This window comes from Canis lupus, chromosome 10 (assembly GCF_011100685.1).
Source record: "Canis lupus familiaris isolate Mischka breed German Shepherd chromosome 10, alternate assembly UU_Cfam_GSD_1.0, whole genome shotgun sequence".
In the NCBI taxonomy this organism is placed as follows: Eukaryota; Metazoa; Chordata; class Mammalia; order Carnivora; family Canidae; genus Canis; species Canis lupus.
This window is the reverse complement of record NC_049231.1, coordinates 13,550,219-13,570,241: the sequence shown is the minus strand read 5'-3', so window position 1 is coordinate 13,570,241 and position 20,023 is coordinate 13,550,219. Positions and strand designations below refer to the sequence as shown.

The window sequence follows — 20,023 nt, the reverse complement described above, 5'->3', positions numbered from 1 at the left end:
TTCTTTTCTACAAAATGAGTTCAGTGTCATCTGTTCTCTGGATTGTGGTGAAGTTCAGCAGGATAATGTACAGAAGCACCAAGCACTGCGTTTAATATGTAAGAGCTCTCAATAGCCCAAGCCTTTTCTTTGTTGAATTAGAGATCTGAAATATCTTCAGTTCCTTCTCTGAAGATTTCAGTTAGTTTTTATGAGTAAATTAAAATGATGCAAGGAGTCTAGAAGCTTTAGGAAAGAGATGATCCTGAATTTAAGACTGATAATGTAATAGATACATATGTATACATACGCATGTGCATGTGTATGTGTTTTTTAAATATCCTCAACAATAACCTTATAAATTAAGCTGACATTATCTGTTTTCCAGATGATGTAAGATTCATATGGGTAGATTAAGTGACTCGCCTAAAGTAAGTAAGTGTCAGAGCAAGGAGTTAAATGAAGTTCAGTGCTCTTGGCTGACCAAGTCGCTGCTTTAAGTTAACATACAATTGTATGACAGAATCAGTAACCTTTTTTTTTTTTCTTCCCCGAGAAGGCTTTATTATTACAGGGGTAGGGAGGGGGTCAGTCCTTCTTGGCGGCCACTTTCCTCATGGCCGCCAGCACGTTGCTCAGCTCCTCTCTCTTCCTCTTGGCGGATGTGCATCCCGACCCACTTCTTGATGAACTTGAGGGCGCGCTTGTCCTTGGACACCTTGAGCAGCTCCATGGCTTGCCTCTCGTACCGGGCGAAGCCACACACCACCCGGATTATGTCCCGCATAAACTTGGTGTGCTTGGTGAGGCGCCCGTGGCGGCGGCTGTGCCTCGGCTTGCTCACGTTCTTCGTCACCTTGTGGCCCTTGTTGAGGCCCACGGCCATGGGGTAGCGCAGAGCCATGGCTGCAGACGGCTGCTGCTGCTCGATGCTCCAGTGGCGGAAGGCCAGAATCAGTAACTTTTATGTTTTATTCCAAAAGGAGTAGTTGCAGAAAGTAATCAGAGACTTTTAAGTGACGATAGCTTCATTTTAAACACTCTAGATCAGCACTATCCAATAAAATTTTCTACAATAATGGAAATGTTATTTATTCGCATTTTCCAATATGGTAGCTATTAATCACTTGTGGCTTTATTTATTTATTTATTTTTAAAATTTTTTTTCTTTATTTATTTATGATAGACAGAGAGAGAGAGAGAGAGAGAGAGAGAGGCAGAGACACAGGCAGAGGGAGAAGCAGGCTCCATGCACCAGGAGCCCGATGTGGGATTCGATCCCGGGTCTCCAGGATCGCGCCCTGAGCCAAAGGCAGGCGCCACCCAGGGATCCCCACTTGTGGCTTTAAAGCACTAGAAATGTGATTAGTGTGGCTGAAGAACGAAATTTCTTATTCAGTTTTAGTTAATTTAAATTTAAGTAGCCACATGGGGCTCATGGCCACCACACTGGATAGCCCAGCTCTAGACTGTCAGGACCAAGCAGTAGAATTTGGTATGTTTAAGTGACTTAGAGTTAAAAAAAAAAAAGGTTAATTTTTCAACTCATTTGTAACAGTGTATTTCCTAACAGTGGAAAGGGTATCTATATCCTGGCTTGGATAAACTGAAGTACTGAAATGCATAGAGACAATTCAGTTATACATTTATAATAAATAGTTCATAGTAAAATGAAACCAGTAGGAGGGACCCAATATTTTCTTTATGCTTAGGAGTTAAATAGTTTAATCAGAGATAGACAAAATGTGATTATAATTCACCTCTAAGTAGAAGTTATTAGGTAAGTGGGCCTTAACCTTTTTTGAGTTTTAATATTTTTTGCTTCACTCCTTCTTTATACATACACATAAAGGAAAAACATAGATAGTTTTGCATTTAATTTCAAAGAATGGAGAGGCCAGAGGAGTCCCAATATGTTTCTCTCCACCAAATCCATCTACTCCATTTGAGAATCTTTGCTTGTTAGTTTGCCTCACATTTTCAACTAATTTTAACTGAAATGTAGAGAATAGATTTTTAAAATTATCTTTAAAAAGGTAGAGTGAAAAAATTAATATTTCAATTGGAAAAAAGCTTTCAAATATTTGCTCTTAACCTATTTTTCTGTTATAGCATCCCTAAAGAAAAGTCTTGGGTGTTCAAAATATGTATTATATATATTTATATATATATAAATTATTTATAAAAAGGTTTTATTTATTTATTCATGGGAGACACAGAGAGAGGCAGAGACATAGGCAGAGGGAGAAGCAGGTTCCCTACAGGGAGCCTGATGTGGGACTTGGTCCCAGGACCTGGGGATCACAACCCCAGCCAAAAGCAGACCCTCAACTGCTGAGCCACCCAAGTGCCCCTCAAAATATTTTAAATATTCAGGTAAGTATCTGTAGTTTTAGAACAAGTAATATTCAAATATAAGTAAATCTCATTTAAAGAATTATAAAATGTGTATTTTTTTTTAAAGTTCACAAATTTCAGTCTTGACATTCAGTGTACCTGTTCTGTGTATTACTTGTAAGACTGGTAAATCACATGACTATGGAACTGCTTCATTCTTCATTTTTGACCTCTCCTGCTTCCATTTCTTCTTGGATTCACTGTCATCAGATTTTTATTTTCTGGGGCAACTGGCTGGCTCAGGCGGGTAAATGTCTGCCTTCAGCTCAGGTCATGATACCCAGGGTCCTGGGATCAAGCTCCATGTTGGATCCCCTGCTTGGCAGGGAGCCTGTTTCTCTCTCACTGCCTCCTATTTGTGCGCTCTCTCTCTCTCTCTCTCTCAAATAAATAAAATTTAAAAAAACAAAGATTTTTACTTTCTTATTTGGGAAACTCAGTTAAATGCTGATCTCTGACCCTTAATTTTCCTTTTTTGTATCATCCTTTTCCATCAGTTATACTCACCCCCTCTAACCCTTCAGCTTGCACACACACACCCCTTCCACAGATTGATTTTCTGTCTGTATATAATAGAGACTGGATTAGGGTGTAGGGATGTGGTAAGTAGTTTAGGTTCCCTGCTTGACTTAAATTGCCTTTTAAATATTTGCTTTACAACTAATGCTAAATTCTGATCTTGGGAAAGGTTTGGGTTGGTGAAATGTTTAAGGTCAAATAATAGAACTAAACAATTGCAACTTTTTTTTTTTTTTTTAAAGAAACTTGGTGAAGATGAAGAGGAACTGTCTGAACTACAACTTCGTCTTTTGGCTCTTCAGTCAGCCAGTAAAAAATGGCAACAAAAAGAACAGCAGGTGATGAAAGAAAGCAAAGAAAAGTTGACTAAAACGAAAAGTGTACAACAAAAAGTTAAAACCAGTACAAAAACACATTCGGCCAAAAAAGTTAGCACTACAGGTGATCATTTCTGTTAAATTATTTTAACTGACTTCATATATCAATATAGTTTTAAGATTTTAATTCAGAAAAGTTTGAGTTTAGGGAATTATAGGTCCCTGAATGGGGGACACAGTTCTATATAAACAGAACTTGGATGAGCAGCTATATAGTTAATGAAAATAAATTATAAAGTTCTTGTTTTATCTAGAAAATTCTAACTCTAATGGATACTGATGTTTCTGTATTTTTATTTAAAGCTAAACAAGCATTAAGGAAGCAGCAAACAAAGGCATGGAAGAAGCTACAACAACAAAAAGAACAGGAAAGACAGAAAGAAGAGGATCAGCGGAAACAAGCTGAAGAAGAAGAGAGAAGGAAAAGAGAAGAAGAAATCAGAAAAATTCGAGATCTCTCAAATCAGGAAGAGCAGTACAATCGATTCATGAAATTGGTTGGTGGAAAGAGGAGATCAAGAAGTAAGGTAAAGATAAAATCAAAATATTATTCAAATTTAAGGGTCCTTATTGTCCTACTTCATAAATTCAGTCAGCTAAGAAAAAGTATAGAGTTCTTGTGTTTGATAGAACTTGTTATAACTTTGGGAGAGAAGGGAAGGTTGGTTTTAATTTGAGAATGAGTTTCCTATAGTTGTGGATATTAGAAATAGAAGAAATGAAAGCCAAAAATTATGGTTAGCAAAGTCTGCTTTTGATTTTTTTATCTTTCTCTATTTAGAAGAAAGTAGGATTACTAACTTGTGAGGATTTATACTAAAAATGGCCATACCCTAAGCATATTATAGGCAGAATTTCGTTTAGTTTTTTTTAAACATTTGTTTAGTTTTGCAGAATTGAAAGTGTATCATGACCAATTGGTATGGATTATTTTAAAGAATGTTGAATCCTAATAGCCTTGGTTCTGTGGCTACTTTAGTTACTTAGCATTTGTGAACCTTTACTAAGTAAAGTCATTGATAATGATTGTCATTATTTTTTATGGATGGTGTCAGGCAGTAAACTGGAGATTTAATATTAATTTAGTGGTATATTTGAAATTATACTTGTGAATGAACTATTGAAGAAGACAGGGATGTTAAGTAAGAGCTCTTTAATTGTAGAGAGTCAAGAGTTAGGTTTGCTTAAGCAAGGAATTTATAAATATACTTTGAACTTCTAAAACGTACCTTGATAGACTTTTTTTTTTTTTTAAGATTTTATTTATTTATTCATGAGAGAGGCAGAGAAAGGCAGAGACACAGACAGAGGGAGAAGTAGGCTCCCTACGGGGAACCCAGTGCAGGACTCATCCAGGATCCCAGAATCACGCTCTGAGCCAAAGGCAGACACTCAACCACTGAGCCACCCAGGTGTCCCTTGATAGAATATTTTTTAAGAGAAAAGTACCATATTTGTTTTCACATAACTCTTTTGTCAATCTGGGTAGGTTTTGTTAGTTTTTAGTTATGAACTGTCTTTGTGAGTGAAACATTGTAAGAAATACAAAATGAAAACCACATAAGGGGATCCCTGAGTGGCTCAGTGGTTTAGCGCCTGCCTTTGGCCCAGGGCGCAATCCTGGAGACCTGGGATCAAGTCCCATGTTGGGTTCCCGGCATGGAGCCTGCCTCTCCCTCTGCCTCTGTCTCTGCCTCTCTCTCTCTCTCTATGTCTATCATAAATAAATAAAATCTTAAAAAAAAAAGAAAAAAAAAAAAAGAAAACCACATAAGCCCATTACTTAAGAGTTTCTAATTTTCAGCTGTCATCAGTGTGTTCATAACTAAGATGTTACTGGATTTTTTCAGAATGCTCTAAAATATAGTCCTTTTTTTAAAAAAAAAGATTAAGAGAAAGAGAGAGAAAATGAGTGTGGGAGAGAGAGAATCTGATGCCAACTCTGCAGAGCACAGAGCCCAATGCAATGGCTCTCTCCCACAACCAGGATATCATGACCTAAGCCAAAACCAAGAGTTGGACACTCAACCAACTAAGCCACCCAGGTGCCCCTAAAATACAGTCTTTTGATGACCTAAAACTTGAATTTATTCATCTAGTTTCTCATACAGGGAGAGTCCATAAGTGTTCAAAAACTTGGTGTCATCAAATTTATAGAGGAATATGATTTTTGATACTGTTCTTTAGATCACTGTCATTTGTTTCATAATTTGTAGCCTAACAATAGACTAAGACAGAAAATGCTTTGAAATTGAAAAAAATCTTGTGTTCTTAGTCTTCAGATCCTGACCTAAGACGATCCTTAGATAAGCAACCTACTGATAGTGGAGGAGGTATTTATCAATATGATAACTATGAAGAAGTTGCTATGGATACAGATAGTGAAACCAATTCTCCAGGTATGAGCCAAAGCTTAAAACATTCTCATATTCACAAATTTTCATAAATGGAAAATGATCATAAAACCAACCAAGACCTTGAAAGAAATGTGTAATGAAAGTGACTTTTGCTGGTGAATTGTGTAACCATAAATGTTTAATGGTGTACTTTGAGAGCAAACCTCACGTTTGTTAACTTTTTTTTTTTTCAGATTTTTCTTTCTAGATAGCATTTAAATAAAAAGACAGTGTTTAAACTGTGCTATTAACTATTTGATCTAAAAAATGAGGATTGTGGGAAAGATGAGAGAGTGCTTTTATTATTATTATTATTTTTATTTTTAAAGATTTTATTTATTTATTTATGAGAGAGACAGAGAGAGAGGCAGAGATACAGGCAAACGGAGAAGCAGGCTCCATACAGGGAGCCTGCCGTGGGACTTGATCCCGGGTCTCCAGGATCACTCCCTGGGCTGAAGGCGTTACTAAACCGCTGAGCCACCCGGGCTTCCCTAGAGCAGCGCTTTTAAATAAAAATAACCACAGTAAACTTTTGATCTCTTAAGTTACCTTTATATCATAATTTCTGCTTTAGTCATAAAAATCTTTATCGTTTTTGGGCTTCCTTTCTCCTTCCAGTGATGTTACTTTGTAGGAATTTGGAGATGGTAAGTGGTATTACTAGTGGCTTAGGAGAGGCTGGTTAGAACTGATCAGGGATTTAGATTGCATACTCTAAGATGTGACTATTCTTGAGGGCTGGAGACTTTAGTTGATATTCAGGGGTGATTCTGTGGGAGACATATTTTCTCACTAATTAAAACACAAGATGGGCAGATAACTGAATGCAGTTGGCATTCTAGGAACTGGAATACTTACTTGAAAGATTGTGTGATCAGTGTACTTCTCCCTGTGGTCACATTGTCAAAACACATCAACACTGGAATCTTACTTGAGTGTGTGTAGATAGAGACAAAGAAAAATCTATATGATTTGGGTATGTTTACCAAAAGTGCTTATTTTTTGGTTATTGTTTTTAGGCTGTGTTTGATTATTTCATATTATGTTCTGACTTCAAAATTTAATTCTCTTTGATCAGTATTAAGTTTTCTTATTTCTGGGTTTGTTAAGATAATTTATTAAATTCCCAAGTACTGGCAATATTAATACTTTATACTTCTATGAAATAACTTTACGAACTATACTTTGAAAAGAATTTTGTAAAAAATTAATAGAGAATGTACTCTTCACTCAGCTTTGTCAAATTCTAGCTTTTTGCTGTATTCACTACAGGTATTTATTTTTAAGAAGTAAAATATTCTAAAGGCTGATGTATTTTCAAATGGTATATTTTGGGTACAGGTTAACTATATAAATCATATGGGTAATAGCCATATTGACTTGTGATACAGCTGGGATAAAAAGTAGTTATTATATATACTAAGTTTTTTCCCTGAGTTTATATATAGTTTATTGGGTAGCAAGAGTAGTCTGAATCTGCCATATTTCACTAAGAAACCACTGAAGATAAAATGCACAATTATTTTTATCTGCTAGTAGCAGGGAAGGGAAGAAAAATGGAAAGGAAGAAAAATGCATTGATTCTATTTCAGAATTATTAAATGTGACAAAGTATACATTTAACTTTTTTTTTTTAAAGATTTTATTTATTTATTCATGATAGTCACAGAGAGAGAGAGAGAAAGAGAGAGAGAGAGGGAGAGAGGCAGAGACACAGGCAGAGGGAGAAGCAGGCTCCATGCAGGGAGCCTGATGTGGGATTCGATCCCGGGTCTCCAGGATCGTGCCCTGGGCCAAAGGCAGGCGCTAAACCGCTGCGCCACCCAGGGATCCCCATTTAACTTCTTAATACATTAAAAAGGTGGTTCTTTTCATTCCTACTCCTGTTTGCTGTCTATACAATTTAAATAGCTCATTTTTTCATTCCACACAAAGGGAAGAATGAAGTTACCACATTACTTGTTTTTTGGTTAGGATAGTTCAGTAGATTCAGGGGAATTTTTTATTTTGTTATTCCTTAAAAAATATGTTTGTAAAAAAGAAAAAGTATGTTTCTTATCTTTCCTGCTCTATTGCCTGTTACCTGCTCTATTGTCTTTCCTGCACTGTTTCCTGTTTCCATTATTAGGTGAAAAGTGGAACAGAAGGAGAGAGTTTTAAGACACTAATTGTCAACTTAGGTTGGAAGGCTGACTTTATGATGATAAGGGACAATACTGAATTGGTGGAAAGGTCTCATGGGGGTTAAAGATATTAATTTGCACATCTACTTAGATGTATTTATATTTCTTCAAGCATATCATAATCTTAGTTTATTCCTTTCAAAGTATATTTGTTAAAAAAAAAAAAAGTATATTTGTTTGTAAACTCCTCTAACAAAAAATTGTTTTACAGCCCCTTCACCGGTGCAACCACCATTCTTCTCTGAATGTTCACTGGGGTATTTTTCTCCAGCACCATCTATTTCTCTGCCTCCACCACCTCAGGTTTCTGTAAGTGAGAATTGATGTGATTTTTAAGAAAATTATTCCGTTGTTTTGTGTCTTTTCTAATTTTTTTTTTGAAAAACTGACATGTAACTAAAAGTAGTTCATATTTGAAGAGATCTTAATTTAGAATTGTTCACCAGAATTAATAACTATGAAACCTACAGAATAAATAGTTAATTATGTATTGGCAGGCTGTCCATTTGGTAGATGTTTTCCATAGCTAATTTTTAATCTCCTGTGTACTTCCTTTCAATACTTATTAGCATGTTTCCTTTTTTCCTTCTCAGCTAGTAGCTATTCCAAAAATTTATTTCAAAACGGAGTAAGATTATCTACTGTTTGGGATTATCTTCTTTGGCAGTTGGGGTTTAAGTGCTTTAGGATACTTCTAGAAATAAACTCTCTCCTTTCTCCTCTTTTGATGAATACAGTTATTTTTAATTTGAAATTTCAGCAAAGGAAGAGCATTGTATATAGAAGTTAATTTCTTTTCCCCCACCTACCCTTCCTTTTAAAAGAACTGCCAGTCCCTCATTAAAAAAAAAAAAAAAGGAAAAGAAAAAAGGAAGTAGGGGAATCCTAAAGAAAAGTTCTAAAGTTATTTCTAGATTGAAAGAATCTACAGATCAAGTTGGAGCTCTCAGTAGGTTAGCGAGAACTTTGCCATTTCACAGTTTTTGGGTGGATGTCCTCTTAGGAAGCCTAAAGTCAGAGAGATATTTTATTTTATTTTTTATTTTTTGGAGAGGGATATTTTAGAGCAGACTGAGAGAAAACTTTTTTCTTCTTCCTTGAAATGTTTCCTTTTGGGAAATGGAGAATGGATGAATTAAATGCCGAGGGAAATACTGGAAGGTCTTTGAAACAAAAATATATCCAAACTCAGAGATTTGTATAAATTTAGTTTTCTTTATAAATAATTTCTAAGAAGCCACTGTGCAGGGATTTAAGAGAATTTTCTTGACACAGTTATTGAGATACTCGGTACTATTCTTAGATGTAAGAATAGTACATGCCTAATTTTTGTTTTTTACTTAAATAACCTGTGTTCTTGGTTTTCAGTATCTTCACTTGTTTTCAGGTAGTATCTAGAGGAAAGACCCCATAAAATTTGATTTCTGTCTTTTGGAATGCTGAATGAAAATAAAGGGAATGGAGAAGTGTATATAGTTAATTACCTGGAAGTTCACAAATTAAATGTTTCAAATATTGTTGATTTTTTTATTCCAAAAATTACACGTTTTTCATGGTTGAATATTGAATTTGGTTTAGTTTAAAGATGTATAGGACACTTTGTTCACTTATGCTTACAACTAAAGTAATAACCTAAAGTTTATCTGTTTAAATTTATTGTTGCTCCAGAGATAAATATTTGGAATTTGTAAAATTTTCATTGTAATTGTTATTTCTTCTCTTTTAAAAATAACTAGTCTATGCCACCTTTGAGCCAGCCTTATGTGGAAGGCTTGTGTGTTTCTCTTGAACCTCTACCTCCTCTACCACCTTTACCACCTCTCCCACCTGAAGATCCAGAACAGCCTCCAAAACCACCTTTTGCAGATGAAGAAGAGGAGGAAGAAATGCTGCTTCGAGAAGAGCTACTTAAATCTCTTGCAAATAAAAGAGCTTTTAAGCCAGAGGTAATTTAGGTGCTTGAACCTCTAGGTGGTGCTCTTGACTCTTGTTTTAGCTTTGCTTTTCTCTGGAATTCACTGGGCGTTTCAGTAAAGTAGTGATAAGTCTGAAACTGATTTACTCGAGATTTTTCAAGATGACAGAACTTTCTTTTTGTTTAAAAATATTTCATACTTCTCTTTTCCTTATTCAGGAAACATCCAGTAATAGTGACCCACCTTCACCTCCAGTTCTGAACAATTCACAGCCTGTGCCAAGAAGCAATCTATCAATAGTCAGTATTAATACAGTATCTCAGCCTAGGATACAGAATCCAAAGTTTCACAGAGGACCTCGTCTTCCACGAACTGTCATCTCGGTAAGAACAAGCAAAGTATTGAATCCTACTGTTAATAGTTTATGAGAAATTTTTATGAAATTGTGCTGTCTTACTCCCTAACTCCTAGTTTATTTATATATGTACATATAATCACATATAAGTAAAAATTTATTATTTTTTATTAATAGTGAAATGGGAGTGGCTTCTTCACTTGAAAACTAGTATAGTTCAGTGATAATTTTGGGGGGGGAAGGATTATTTTCATCATTTCCTCTGCCATTTTTTTTCACTTTATTTTTTCTATATAAATTGGTCCATTTAGATTTTTTTGTTCTAGAGTTGCTTTTAGCAAATTGTATGTGTATTTTTTATTTCTCCCATCTTAATTTATGTTCTGCTCATATTTTTTCCAGTTAATGACTGTACCATAATGACCGAATTCATTTATGATATTTACTGATGTCCATTAAAGAACTTGAAATGACAGTTTCTTTTTACCTTGTTTCCAATGGCTTTGAAATAAAATAACGAAGTAAAGCCAAGTGGAAATCTTGCCTCTGTTAGGTAAACCAATTTTGGCCACTTACTCTCTCTGTATAACCACAAAAGCCAAAAAGTTTTGTCAATAACTATGTAGAATTATTAATTTTTTGGTTGTAAAGAGTTATTAATTTAGGTGGCATTATGGTTCTTTATATAGAAAGTTGGAGAAAATGGGGCACTTGGATGGCTCGGTCGGTTAAAGCATCTGACTCTTGGTTTTGGCTCAGGGTCGTGGGATTGAGCCCCTGCTCAAGATTCTTTTTCCCTCAGCCTCTGTCCCTCCCCATCTCCAAAATAAAGAAAAAAAAGAAAGAAAGTTGGAGAAAATAAAACTTTTTTTTTTTTTTTTTTTTTTTAAAGATTTTTATTTATTTATTCATGATAGTCACAGAGAGAGAGAGAGAGAGAGGCAGAGACACAGGCAGAGGGAGAAGCAGGCTCCATGCACCGGGGGCCCGATGTGGGATTCGATCCCTGGGTCTCCAGGATCGCGCCCTGGGCCAAAGGCAGGCGCCAAACCGCTGCGCCACCCAGGGATCCCGAGAAAATAAAACTTAATGAGACAGGTGATCATACTAGTATCTAGAAAGATATTTCCATATCTGAAAATAGAGAATATTTTTTGTGGCCGACAAATAACCAGTCTTGGTGAAATGGAACAAAGCTAGTTATGCAACATAACCATAAGAAACCATAGACTATCTACTTGGAATTCATTATTTTTAAGAATTGAAATTCAAGACTTATCCAAGGCCACTTTAGTTGGGGTAAAGTCAAGAAATGAATACTTTGGTCATCAAAAGTAACATGTTATCTTTGCAGCTTCCAAAGCATAAATCAGTGGTTGTAACACTGAATGATTCAGATGACAGTGAGTCTGATGGAGAGGCTTCCAAGTCAACAAATAGTGTTTTTGGTGGATTGGAGTCTATGATTAAAGAAGCAAGAAGAACTGCTGAGGTAAGTGCAATAATGAAAGATGAAAGATGATGTCTTAGTAATCATTAAAGTTTTTATTTTCCTGAAAATTAGACCTTAGAGGTCTAGATTTCTAATATATTGAATTGTAGAAATATTTTAATTATTTGTGTTATCTAGGATTTTATATAATGAAGAATGTATAAATTTAGTTAGATTTAACTATTAAAAACCCACTTAATTTTTTTTAAATTGACTAATTGACTAATCCTTTTTTCAAAATAGCAAAACTTGAGTGGATAATTGTCTCTGTACTAAGGAAACTTACTGATTTGAAATTGTATCATATAACCAGAAGGAAACTTACTGATTTAAAATTGTATCGTATTACCAGAAGACTGTTTTTTTTTGTTTTTTTGTTTTTTAATTTTTTAAAATTTATTTATGATAGTCACACACAGAGAGAGAGAGAGGCAGAGATACAGGCAGAGGGAGAAGCAGGCTCCATGCACCGGGAGCCCGACGTGGGATTCGATCCTGGGTCTCCAGGATCGCGCCCTGGTCCAAAGGCAGGCGCCAAACCGCTGCGCCACCCAGGGATCCCTTGTTTTCTTTTTTTAAAGATTTTATTTATTTATTTATGAGAGACATACAGAGAGAGGCAGAGACACAGGCAGAAGGAGAAGCAGGCTTCCTGCAGGGAGCCTGACAGGGGACTCCAGGATCAGGCCCTGGGCTCAAGGTGGCGCTAAACCGTTGAGCCACCCGGGCTGCCCAGATGACAGTTTTTATTAAATTTATAATCTAAGTACAACTTTTACCCTCATTCTTATTATTACATATGTTGGTTACTATGATTTAGTTCAATTATTTTAAAACTGTAGGGCTTACTAGGTCTTACAATTAAGTTGTGGTTAGTAGAGTAGGCTGCCTTGTTAAAAGAAGTAGGAAATAATTATGAATTACTCCTCTATTTCTAAATATGTAAATGTACAGTGGGTTACAATGTAAAGTGCAAATCTTAGTGTGGGATTATTAAAAGCGGTTGATCTGGTGGACTTCAACTGTTTTCTAGCAAGCTTCAAAACCAAAAGTACCCCCAAAATCTGAAAAAGAAAACGATCCCATGAGGACACCTGAAGCCTTGCCTGAAGAAAAGAAGATTGAGTATAGATTGTTAAAGGAAGAAATTGCCAAGTAAGTGGCATTTACCACTTACCATTTACCATTAAGTGGTAATTAACTTTAAAAGTATGTGCTATTTCAGTACTTAGTCTTTACACAATTTTTTGTCATGAGTGATGCTGATTTTATCCAAGATAACTCACAGGTGATCATTTATAGACTTGAATACAGTGGCACACTGAGATATAAACAGCTTGGAAAAAGATGAAAGTTGTAATAAAGGAGAACTACTACTACTATGAACTTTTTTATACTTTAAATAATTTTGTCACTTTTACCTTAGTAAAGCTGAAAAAATACTTAGTAGAATCAGCAATATTCTTCTCTTTTTAAATTAAAATGTAGTTGACACACAGTGTTGTACCAGTTTTAGGTGTACAACATAGTGATTTGACAACTCTATACCATGCAGACTTTCAGCTTTGAATGGCATCTTTGTCATGGTTATTGATCATCATCGTTATTAGCCAATATGACTAATATTTTTATTTTATGAAATAGAATAGATGTTTAAGGATAAATAATTTTAGTTTATGCTTTGGTATAATTCATCTACTTTTATTATTTTAGTCGAGAGAAACAGCGTTTGATTAAATCAGATCAGCTGAAGACAAGTTCGTCATCCCCAGCAAACTCTGATGTGGAAATTGATGGAATTGGCCGAATAGCGATGGTTACTAAGCAGGTTACAGATGCAGAAGCAAAACTTAAAAAACATAGGTGAGCCTCTTTATCTCATTAAATATTGGCATATTTTTAAATGTTATATATTGGAATAATATATTTTTGTGGTGTATGTCAACAAGTATACTGGAGTGGCTGTCATTTTGTTGAATTACACATTTACATAAAGTAATAGTATTAATGTTTAGAAATATCAAGATTTGAAAGATTTGTTTCCCTGCAGATATATACATGGCTTAGTCACTGCTAAAAACATTTATGAAATTACTTGTTTTGGATTTTTTTTTAAAACTTTGATATCTTTTTGAAATACCTTCATTGGAACCATATGTTGTTAAAGGTGGGCTTGATTGTTGTAAATAGTCATTACCCAGTCTGATGAGTAAGACACATAGTCAAATACGGCATTATTATAAATGTTATAAGTGTGTGAATATTAATTTATGATCCTAAACTTACATGTTTTGTGAAATCAATGTGTTGTTTGGTGTTTCAGAATTTTGAAAATGTATAACCTCACAGGATGAACATAATGAATCATAGAATTCATTAGCATATTTAGGCAAGTTAAATTATTTTATTGAGGTTTAATGGACATATATTAGTTTCAGATGTACACCATAATGGTTTGGTATACGTGTATATTAGGGAATGGTCACTACAGTAAGTTTTGTAACATCTATCCCCATATATATGGTTACAAATTTTTTGGTGTGTGATGAGGACCATTAGCATATGTTTGATAGAAATGATTATATTCGATATGGCTATACATCTTTTTCATTCCATACACCTTGAAATCATTAGTTGATGAAGAACAAAATGGCTTTAGTTAACATCAGCATTTAATGAATTTTGTTCTTAGTCCCCCTGTAAGTTTACACATGTAACAGGGAGGTTCTATTCAAGAATGGTAAGACATTCCTTATTCTGTTTTTAATAACTAATTCATAAACTCCAAGCTTGATTGTAAAAATTGATCTTAGTGAGGAATTAACTCTTAATGTTAAAAATCATTAACAATGTGTAAATAATTTAATGGTTTTTAAAGCAAGTTTCAAAAGTTCACCCACCCATAGTTACATAATGAAAGGAAAAAGGTAGAAATTTACAACCACCTTATCTTTTTTAAATCATGAAAAAACAATGTAACTTGGAGTATTTTGGTAAGGCACCATAGATCCTTCAAGGAGTTAATGACTATGTAAATTTTTTATAAGTAAACAAAAGTATGTTCTGTTCTCCATTTCTGAACAAGACATTGGAGATTAAGTATTCTGAACAAAATGAAATACATTTTAAAATAGTGTTTATAAACATCTTCAACTTTGAATATTTGTCTTCGTGCTAACTACCATATTTTATTACTTCTAAAGCATGCCATTATCTTATGCACTAAGAAAGAAAACCTGCTCCTGGTCAAACTGTGATATACAGTAATGCTTAAGACATTACTGATATTAGAGATCTGAAAAATGTGCTCCATAAATAAAATGCTGTGGTGACCATAGATCTCTTAAATTATGAATAAGAAAAAAAAAATTATGAATAAGAAATGGTATTTTGTATGTTTTAAAGGAGATTGAAATAAATTCATTTAGGTTCCATTTATTTAATAGCTAATAAAAAGTGAAAAGGTTTTAAAAAATTCTTTAATCTTTCTATTCTCCATTCTATCACATATTCTCTGTATGATTCTTTCTAGATGTCAATTTTCGTAACTGTTGAAATATAGTATCTCCTGGGAAAGATACTTAATATTTTTAACTATAATATTCAGTAGTTGAGAAAATGAAAATTTATATCCATACATTTATTTTTTGTCCTGTTTTTATTCTCAGTTCCAAACTTTACATCTGTATATTGTTTAAAAATGCAGACTTCCTTTTTCTTGCTTTATGAGTTAGAGATTTGTAAGTGTGCTTTTAATTATGCTTATTAGATGCTTATTTGTTTATGTATTAAGAGTATTATAAATGATGTTAAAGCAGTTTTTGTCTTAAGTCTTCATCTTTCAGGGGTTATATAGGGTCAGATTCAGTCACATCTACTAGTAGTAGTTTTTTAACTGTAATTCACATTGTTCAGACCTATAGTTCCTTTCATTTTTTTTTTTTTAACTTTTATTTATTTATGATAGTCACACAGAGAGAGAGGCAGAGACACAGGCAGAGGGAGAAACAGGCTCCAAGCACCGGGAGCCCGACATGGGATTCGATCCCGGGTCTCCAGGATCGCGCCCTGGGCCAAAGGCAGGCGCCAAACCGCTGCGCCACCCAGGGATCCCCCTTATAGTTCCTTTCATAAAATGTAATAATATATTTGAATACCTCTGTGATTAGTGAATATGAAAGTAATCATCCTTTTAATTCTTTTTTTTAAGATTTAGAATTTTTTTTTTTTTAAAGATTTTATTTATTTATTCATGAGACACAGAGAGAGAGAGAGAGAGGGGCAGAGACACAGGCGGAGGGAGAAGCAGGCTCCATGCAGGAGCCCGATGTGGGACTGGACCCCGGGTCTCCAGGATCATACCCCAGGCCGAAGGTGGCGCTAAACCGCTGAACCACCAGGGCTGCCCAATTATCCTTTTAATTCTTATCTGTGTGTTAGCAATACACATATTTTTTAAGATTTATTTATTTGAGAGCGTGCATGCACTGCAGGTGGGAGGAGGAGAGGTAGAGAGAGTCTTAGGCAGACTCCCCACCTTGCACAGAGTTGGTTGTGGGGGCTCAGTCTTACCACCTCACAGCTTGAAATCAAGAGTCGGATTCTTAACCCACTGCAGTATATTTTGTAAAATGAGCTACTGCTTTGTAAATATTTTATTCTGATGGTGTTAGTCCACTAGTTTAAAAACATATGAATTTTATTATTTCCCAATTAGGATTCTCTTGATGAAAGATGAATCTGTTTTAAAGAATCTCGTACAGCAAGAAGCTAAGAAGAAAGAATCCGTTCGAAATGCTGAAACAAAGATTACAAAACTTACAGAACAGCTTCAGGCAACAGAGAAAATTCTCAGTGTCAACAGAATGTTTTTAAAGAAGCTTCAGGAACAAGTAATGTTCTTTTTTAAATTAAGCTATTGTAGTCTCATGTTTACTGCACATTTTTGTGGGCCAAATTTTTTGTCAAACAAAAGCATAAATCACAACCATCAAAATATAGAACCTTTGTATTGTTTTCCATTGTGACATGATACTGGAATATTTTTATTTTCAGGTGAATACCCTAAAGCTGCTGTGTTAAAGAAGGTATTTCCTCTCCTAAGGTTTACATTTATATTTCCAGAATTATCCTGTATTTTCAGATTCACAAAGTTCAACAACGTGTTACCATTAAGAAAGCTTTGACTCTAAAGTATGGAGAAGAGCTTGCTCGGGCAAAGGCAGTGGCCAGTAAAGAAATAGGAAAACGTAAACTGGAACAAGATCGCCTTGGAGTAAGTTGTTTGTAGGAATATTTTCTTTTTGGAAAGGGGAAAGTTTTCATGATAATTTTGAGGGTAAGATATATATAAAATAACTTTTTATCTGCATATTCAGAAAGATTAAAGCTTTGTTTTTAAATGACATCCACATTTTGAAAGTCTTATTTTATAGTTACTGTTTTGACTCTTGTTTTTTTTTTTTTTTTTTTTTTTTTTAAAGATTTTATTTATTTATTCATGATAGTCACAGAGAGAGAGAGAGAGGGGCAGAGACACAGGCAGAGAGAGAAGCAGGCTCCATGCATCGGAAGCCCGACGTGGGATTCGATCCCGGGTCTCCAGGATCGCGCCCTGGGCCCAAGGCAGGCGCCAAACCGCTGCGCCACCCAGGGATCCCTGTTTTTTGTTTTCCATAGATTATGCCAGATTAACTGGCATAACTTTTGGGGACTTTTTATATTTTACTCTCATCAGTGATTTAGTTTTATAATGTTGGCCTTATGTTGTAGGGATAACACATTTATCTTACCAAAAATTGTTTATGAAATCATAGCCATGTAAAATATGTCTATCACTTTCTTCCCCCAGCCAAACAAAATGATGAGACTGGACAATTCTCCAATATCAAGTCCCAGAAAGCATTCAGCAGAACTGATTGCTATGGAAAAAAGACGATTACAAAAGCTAGAATATGAATATGCCCTGAAAATTCAGAAACTAAAAGAAGCACGGGCCCTTAAAGCAAAGGAACAACAGAATATTGCTCCAGTTGTGGAAGAGGAACCTGAATTTTCTTTACCTCAACCGTCGCTTCACGATCTGACTCAAGATAAATTAAGTCTGGACACTGAGGAAAATGATGTTGATGATGAGATTTTGTCTGGTTCAAACAGGGAACGAAGAAGATCATTTTTAGAGTCTAATTCTTTTACTAAACCTAACCTTAAGCACACTGATACACCTAACAAAGAATGCATAAACAAACCTACTAAGAATACAGTGGAAAAACCAGAACTTTTTCTGGGGTTAAAAATTGGTGAATTACAGAAATTATATTCAAAAGCTGATAGCTTAAAACAGTTGATTTTAAAAACCACTACAGGCATTACAGAAAAGGCTTTACATGGTCAGGTAACTGAACATTTCATATGCTTTATAAAATCTAGGATTCATTTTAGCCTTATTTGGTTTATGTAATGGCTTTTTTCTTTCGTAGGAGATTTCTGTGGATGTGGATTTTGTGACAGCACAGAGTAAAACAACAGAAGTGAAGCCGTGTCCTTTTAGACCCTACCATAGTCCTCTTCTAGTTTTTAAGTCCTACAGGTATAAAAGAAACATTCAATGAGCTGGAATTTCAGGACTGCTCCTTGATCTTTTTTTTTTTTTTTTTTTTTTTTTATTTATTTATGATAGTTACAGAGAGAGAGAGAGAGGCAGAGACACAGGCAGAGGGAGAAGCAGGCTCCATGCACCAGGAGCCTGATGTGGGATTCAATCCCGGGTCTCCAGGATCGCGCCCTGGGCCAAAGGCAGGCGCCAAACCGCTGCGCCACCCAGGGATCCCTGCTCCTTGATCTTAATGACAGTATAATCTTGGATATTTTATGATAATGAAATAATGAAAAAAATAATTGTGTCATGGTGACTAAAAATGAACTTGGTCATTTAGGGAAAATAAAATAGCCTTATTGTCAGATTTGAACCATATCAGGAAGGTTTAGCTCATACTGGGTTTATTCTTACCAAGTTACTGGGAGAATTGTGGAGAAACTGGATTACTGTCTGTTAGGGATTTTAGGAAAAATAACTAGAATCAAATGAGGATTTTTAAATTTTAAAAAGAAGTTTACTGTTACTCTAAGGAATGCATTGGCCAGCTTTCATAAAATTGATTTAGACATTCTCAGATGATTAACTTTGTGGGGGTTGTCTCTTTAAAAAGACTTCCAGAAGTTGTGAGACTGTTAAGTGGGTAGGATTTAATTATCATAATAAAGCACCTATCAGGTGGTGTAGACTCTTCCCCTAGTTTTTTTGTTGCCTGGTAACATGTGCAAGGAATATGAATGTTATATACCATTTTATTATATGATAAGAAAACAGTACTTTTAAAGATTTTATTTGAGCATGAGGAGGTGCAGAGGGAGAGAATCTCAGACAGACTCCCTGCTGAGCACAGAGCCTGCTTCAGGGCTTGATCTCAGGACCCTAAGATCATGACCTGAGCCAAGATCTAGAGTCGAACTCAACCAACTGAGCCACCCAGGCAGCCTGGAAAACACTACTTTTAAAATACAGGGCTTTTTGTTGTTTTATGTTTTAGATCTTTTTGTGTTCTAGGTATAAAAATAGTTGTCCCTACCAGTTGATATTCTGTTTTTTTAGAGTTCATTTTGGCTCTAAGTTAGTAGATAATAGCTCAAAGTATAGAAATTTTAATTGAGAAAAATGAAAAATTTCTTCATTTTCTGGGGAATGTGTATGGAGTATAATGTACCCCCTCCTTTTGTCTCCTTAGATTTAGTCCATACTATCGAACCAAGGAAAAACTTCCCTTAAGCTCAGTATCATACAGTAACATGATTGAACCGGATCAGTGTTTCTGCCGTTTTGATTTAACAGGAACATGTAATGATGATGATTGTCAATGGTGAGTAGTTTTTATTTGTGAATATTTTATGATCTAAAAGGCAACCTTGGTTATTTGGCTTTGATATATACGTGATTATCTTTTCTGTGTTGTCATTTTATTTTAGGCAGCATACACAGGATTACACACTTAGCCGAAAGCAGCTGTTCCAGGACATTCTGTCGTATAATCTGTCTCTGATTGGTTGTTCAGAGACAAGCACTGATGAAGAAATTGCTGCTGCAGCAGGTATTTAAAGACCTCTTGTTCCCCCAAGTGAAAATTTGAATAAAGGCAATTAAAAAATGTTATGTTCAGTTGTTGATGTCTTTAGTTGCAGTAATTCACATTCACCTATAGCATTTTATCCAGATTTGCTCTAATATTGTAGTCATTAGCCATATCCTCCTATTCAAGTATAAATTAATTAAAATTTCTTCCTGAGTTGCAGTAGCCACATTTCAAGTGTTTGATAGCTACTTTTGAGCTCAATAGCTCATTGGTGTTAAGT

General features: G+C 35.1%; 1 protein-coding gene and 1 pseudogene across 1 annotated transcript in view; one reads left to right on the top strand and one right to left on the bottom strand.

Annotated features, from left to right (window-relative positions):
* ZFC3H1 (zinc finger C3H1-type containing) overlaps positions 1 to 20,023 on the top strand; it is a 57,255-nt gene that overhangs the window by 15,378 nt on the left and 21,854 nt on the right. Inside the window, exons 4-18 of the mRNA XM_038550017.1 lie at positions 3,138 to 3,336; positions 3,576 to 3,799; positions 5,548 to 5,671; positions 8,066 to 8,163; positions 9,591 to 9,800; positions 9,989 to 10,153; positions 11,480 to 11,617; positions 12,651 to 12,772; positions 13,331 to 13,480; positions 16,335 to 16,509; positions 16,761 to 16,892; positions 17,469 to 18,011; positions 18,097 to 18,206; positions 19,402 to 19,533; positions 19,640 to 19,761. Of these exons, the coding sequence (XP_038405945.1) occupies positions 3,138 to 3,336; positions 3,576 to 3,799; positions 5,548 to 5,671; positions 8,066 to 8,163; positions 9,591 to 9,800; positions 9,989 to 10,153; positions 11,480 to 11,617; positions 12,651 to 12,772; positions 13,331 to 13,480; positions 16,335 to 16,509; positions 16,761 to 16,892; positions 17,469 to 18,011; positions 18,097 to 18,206; positions 19,402 to 19,533; positions 19,640 to 19,761 (2,644 nt within the window). The remainder of the gene's footprint in view (positions 1 to 3,137; positions 3,337 to 3,575; positions 3,800 to 5,547; positions 5,672 to 8,065; positions 8,164 to 9,590; positions 9,801 to 9,988; positions 10,154 to 11,479; positions 11,618 to 12,650; positions 12,773 to 13,330; positions 13,481 to 16,334; positions 16,510 to 16,760; positions 16,893 to 17,468; positions 18,012 to 18,096; positions 18,207 to 19,401; positions 19,534 to 19,639; positions 19,762 to 20,023) is intronic.
* LOC100684767 lies at positions 568 to 928 on the bottom strand (annotated as a pseudogene).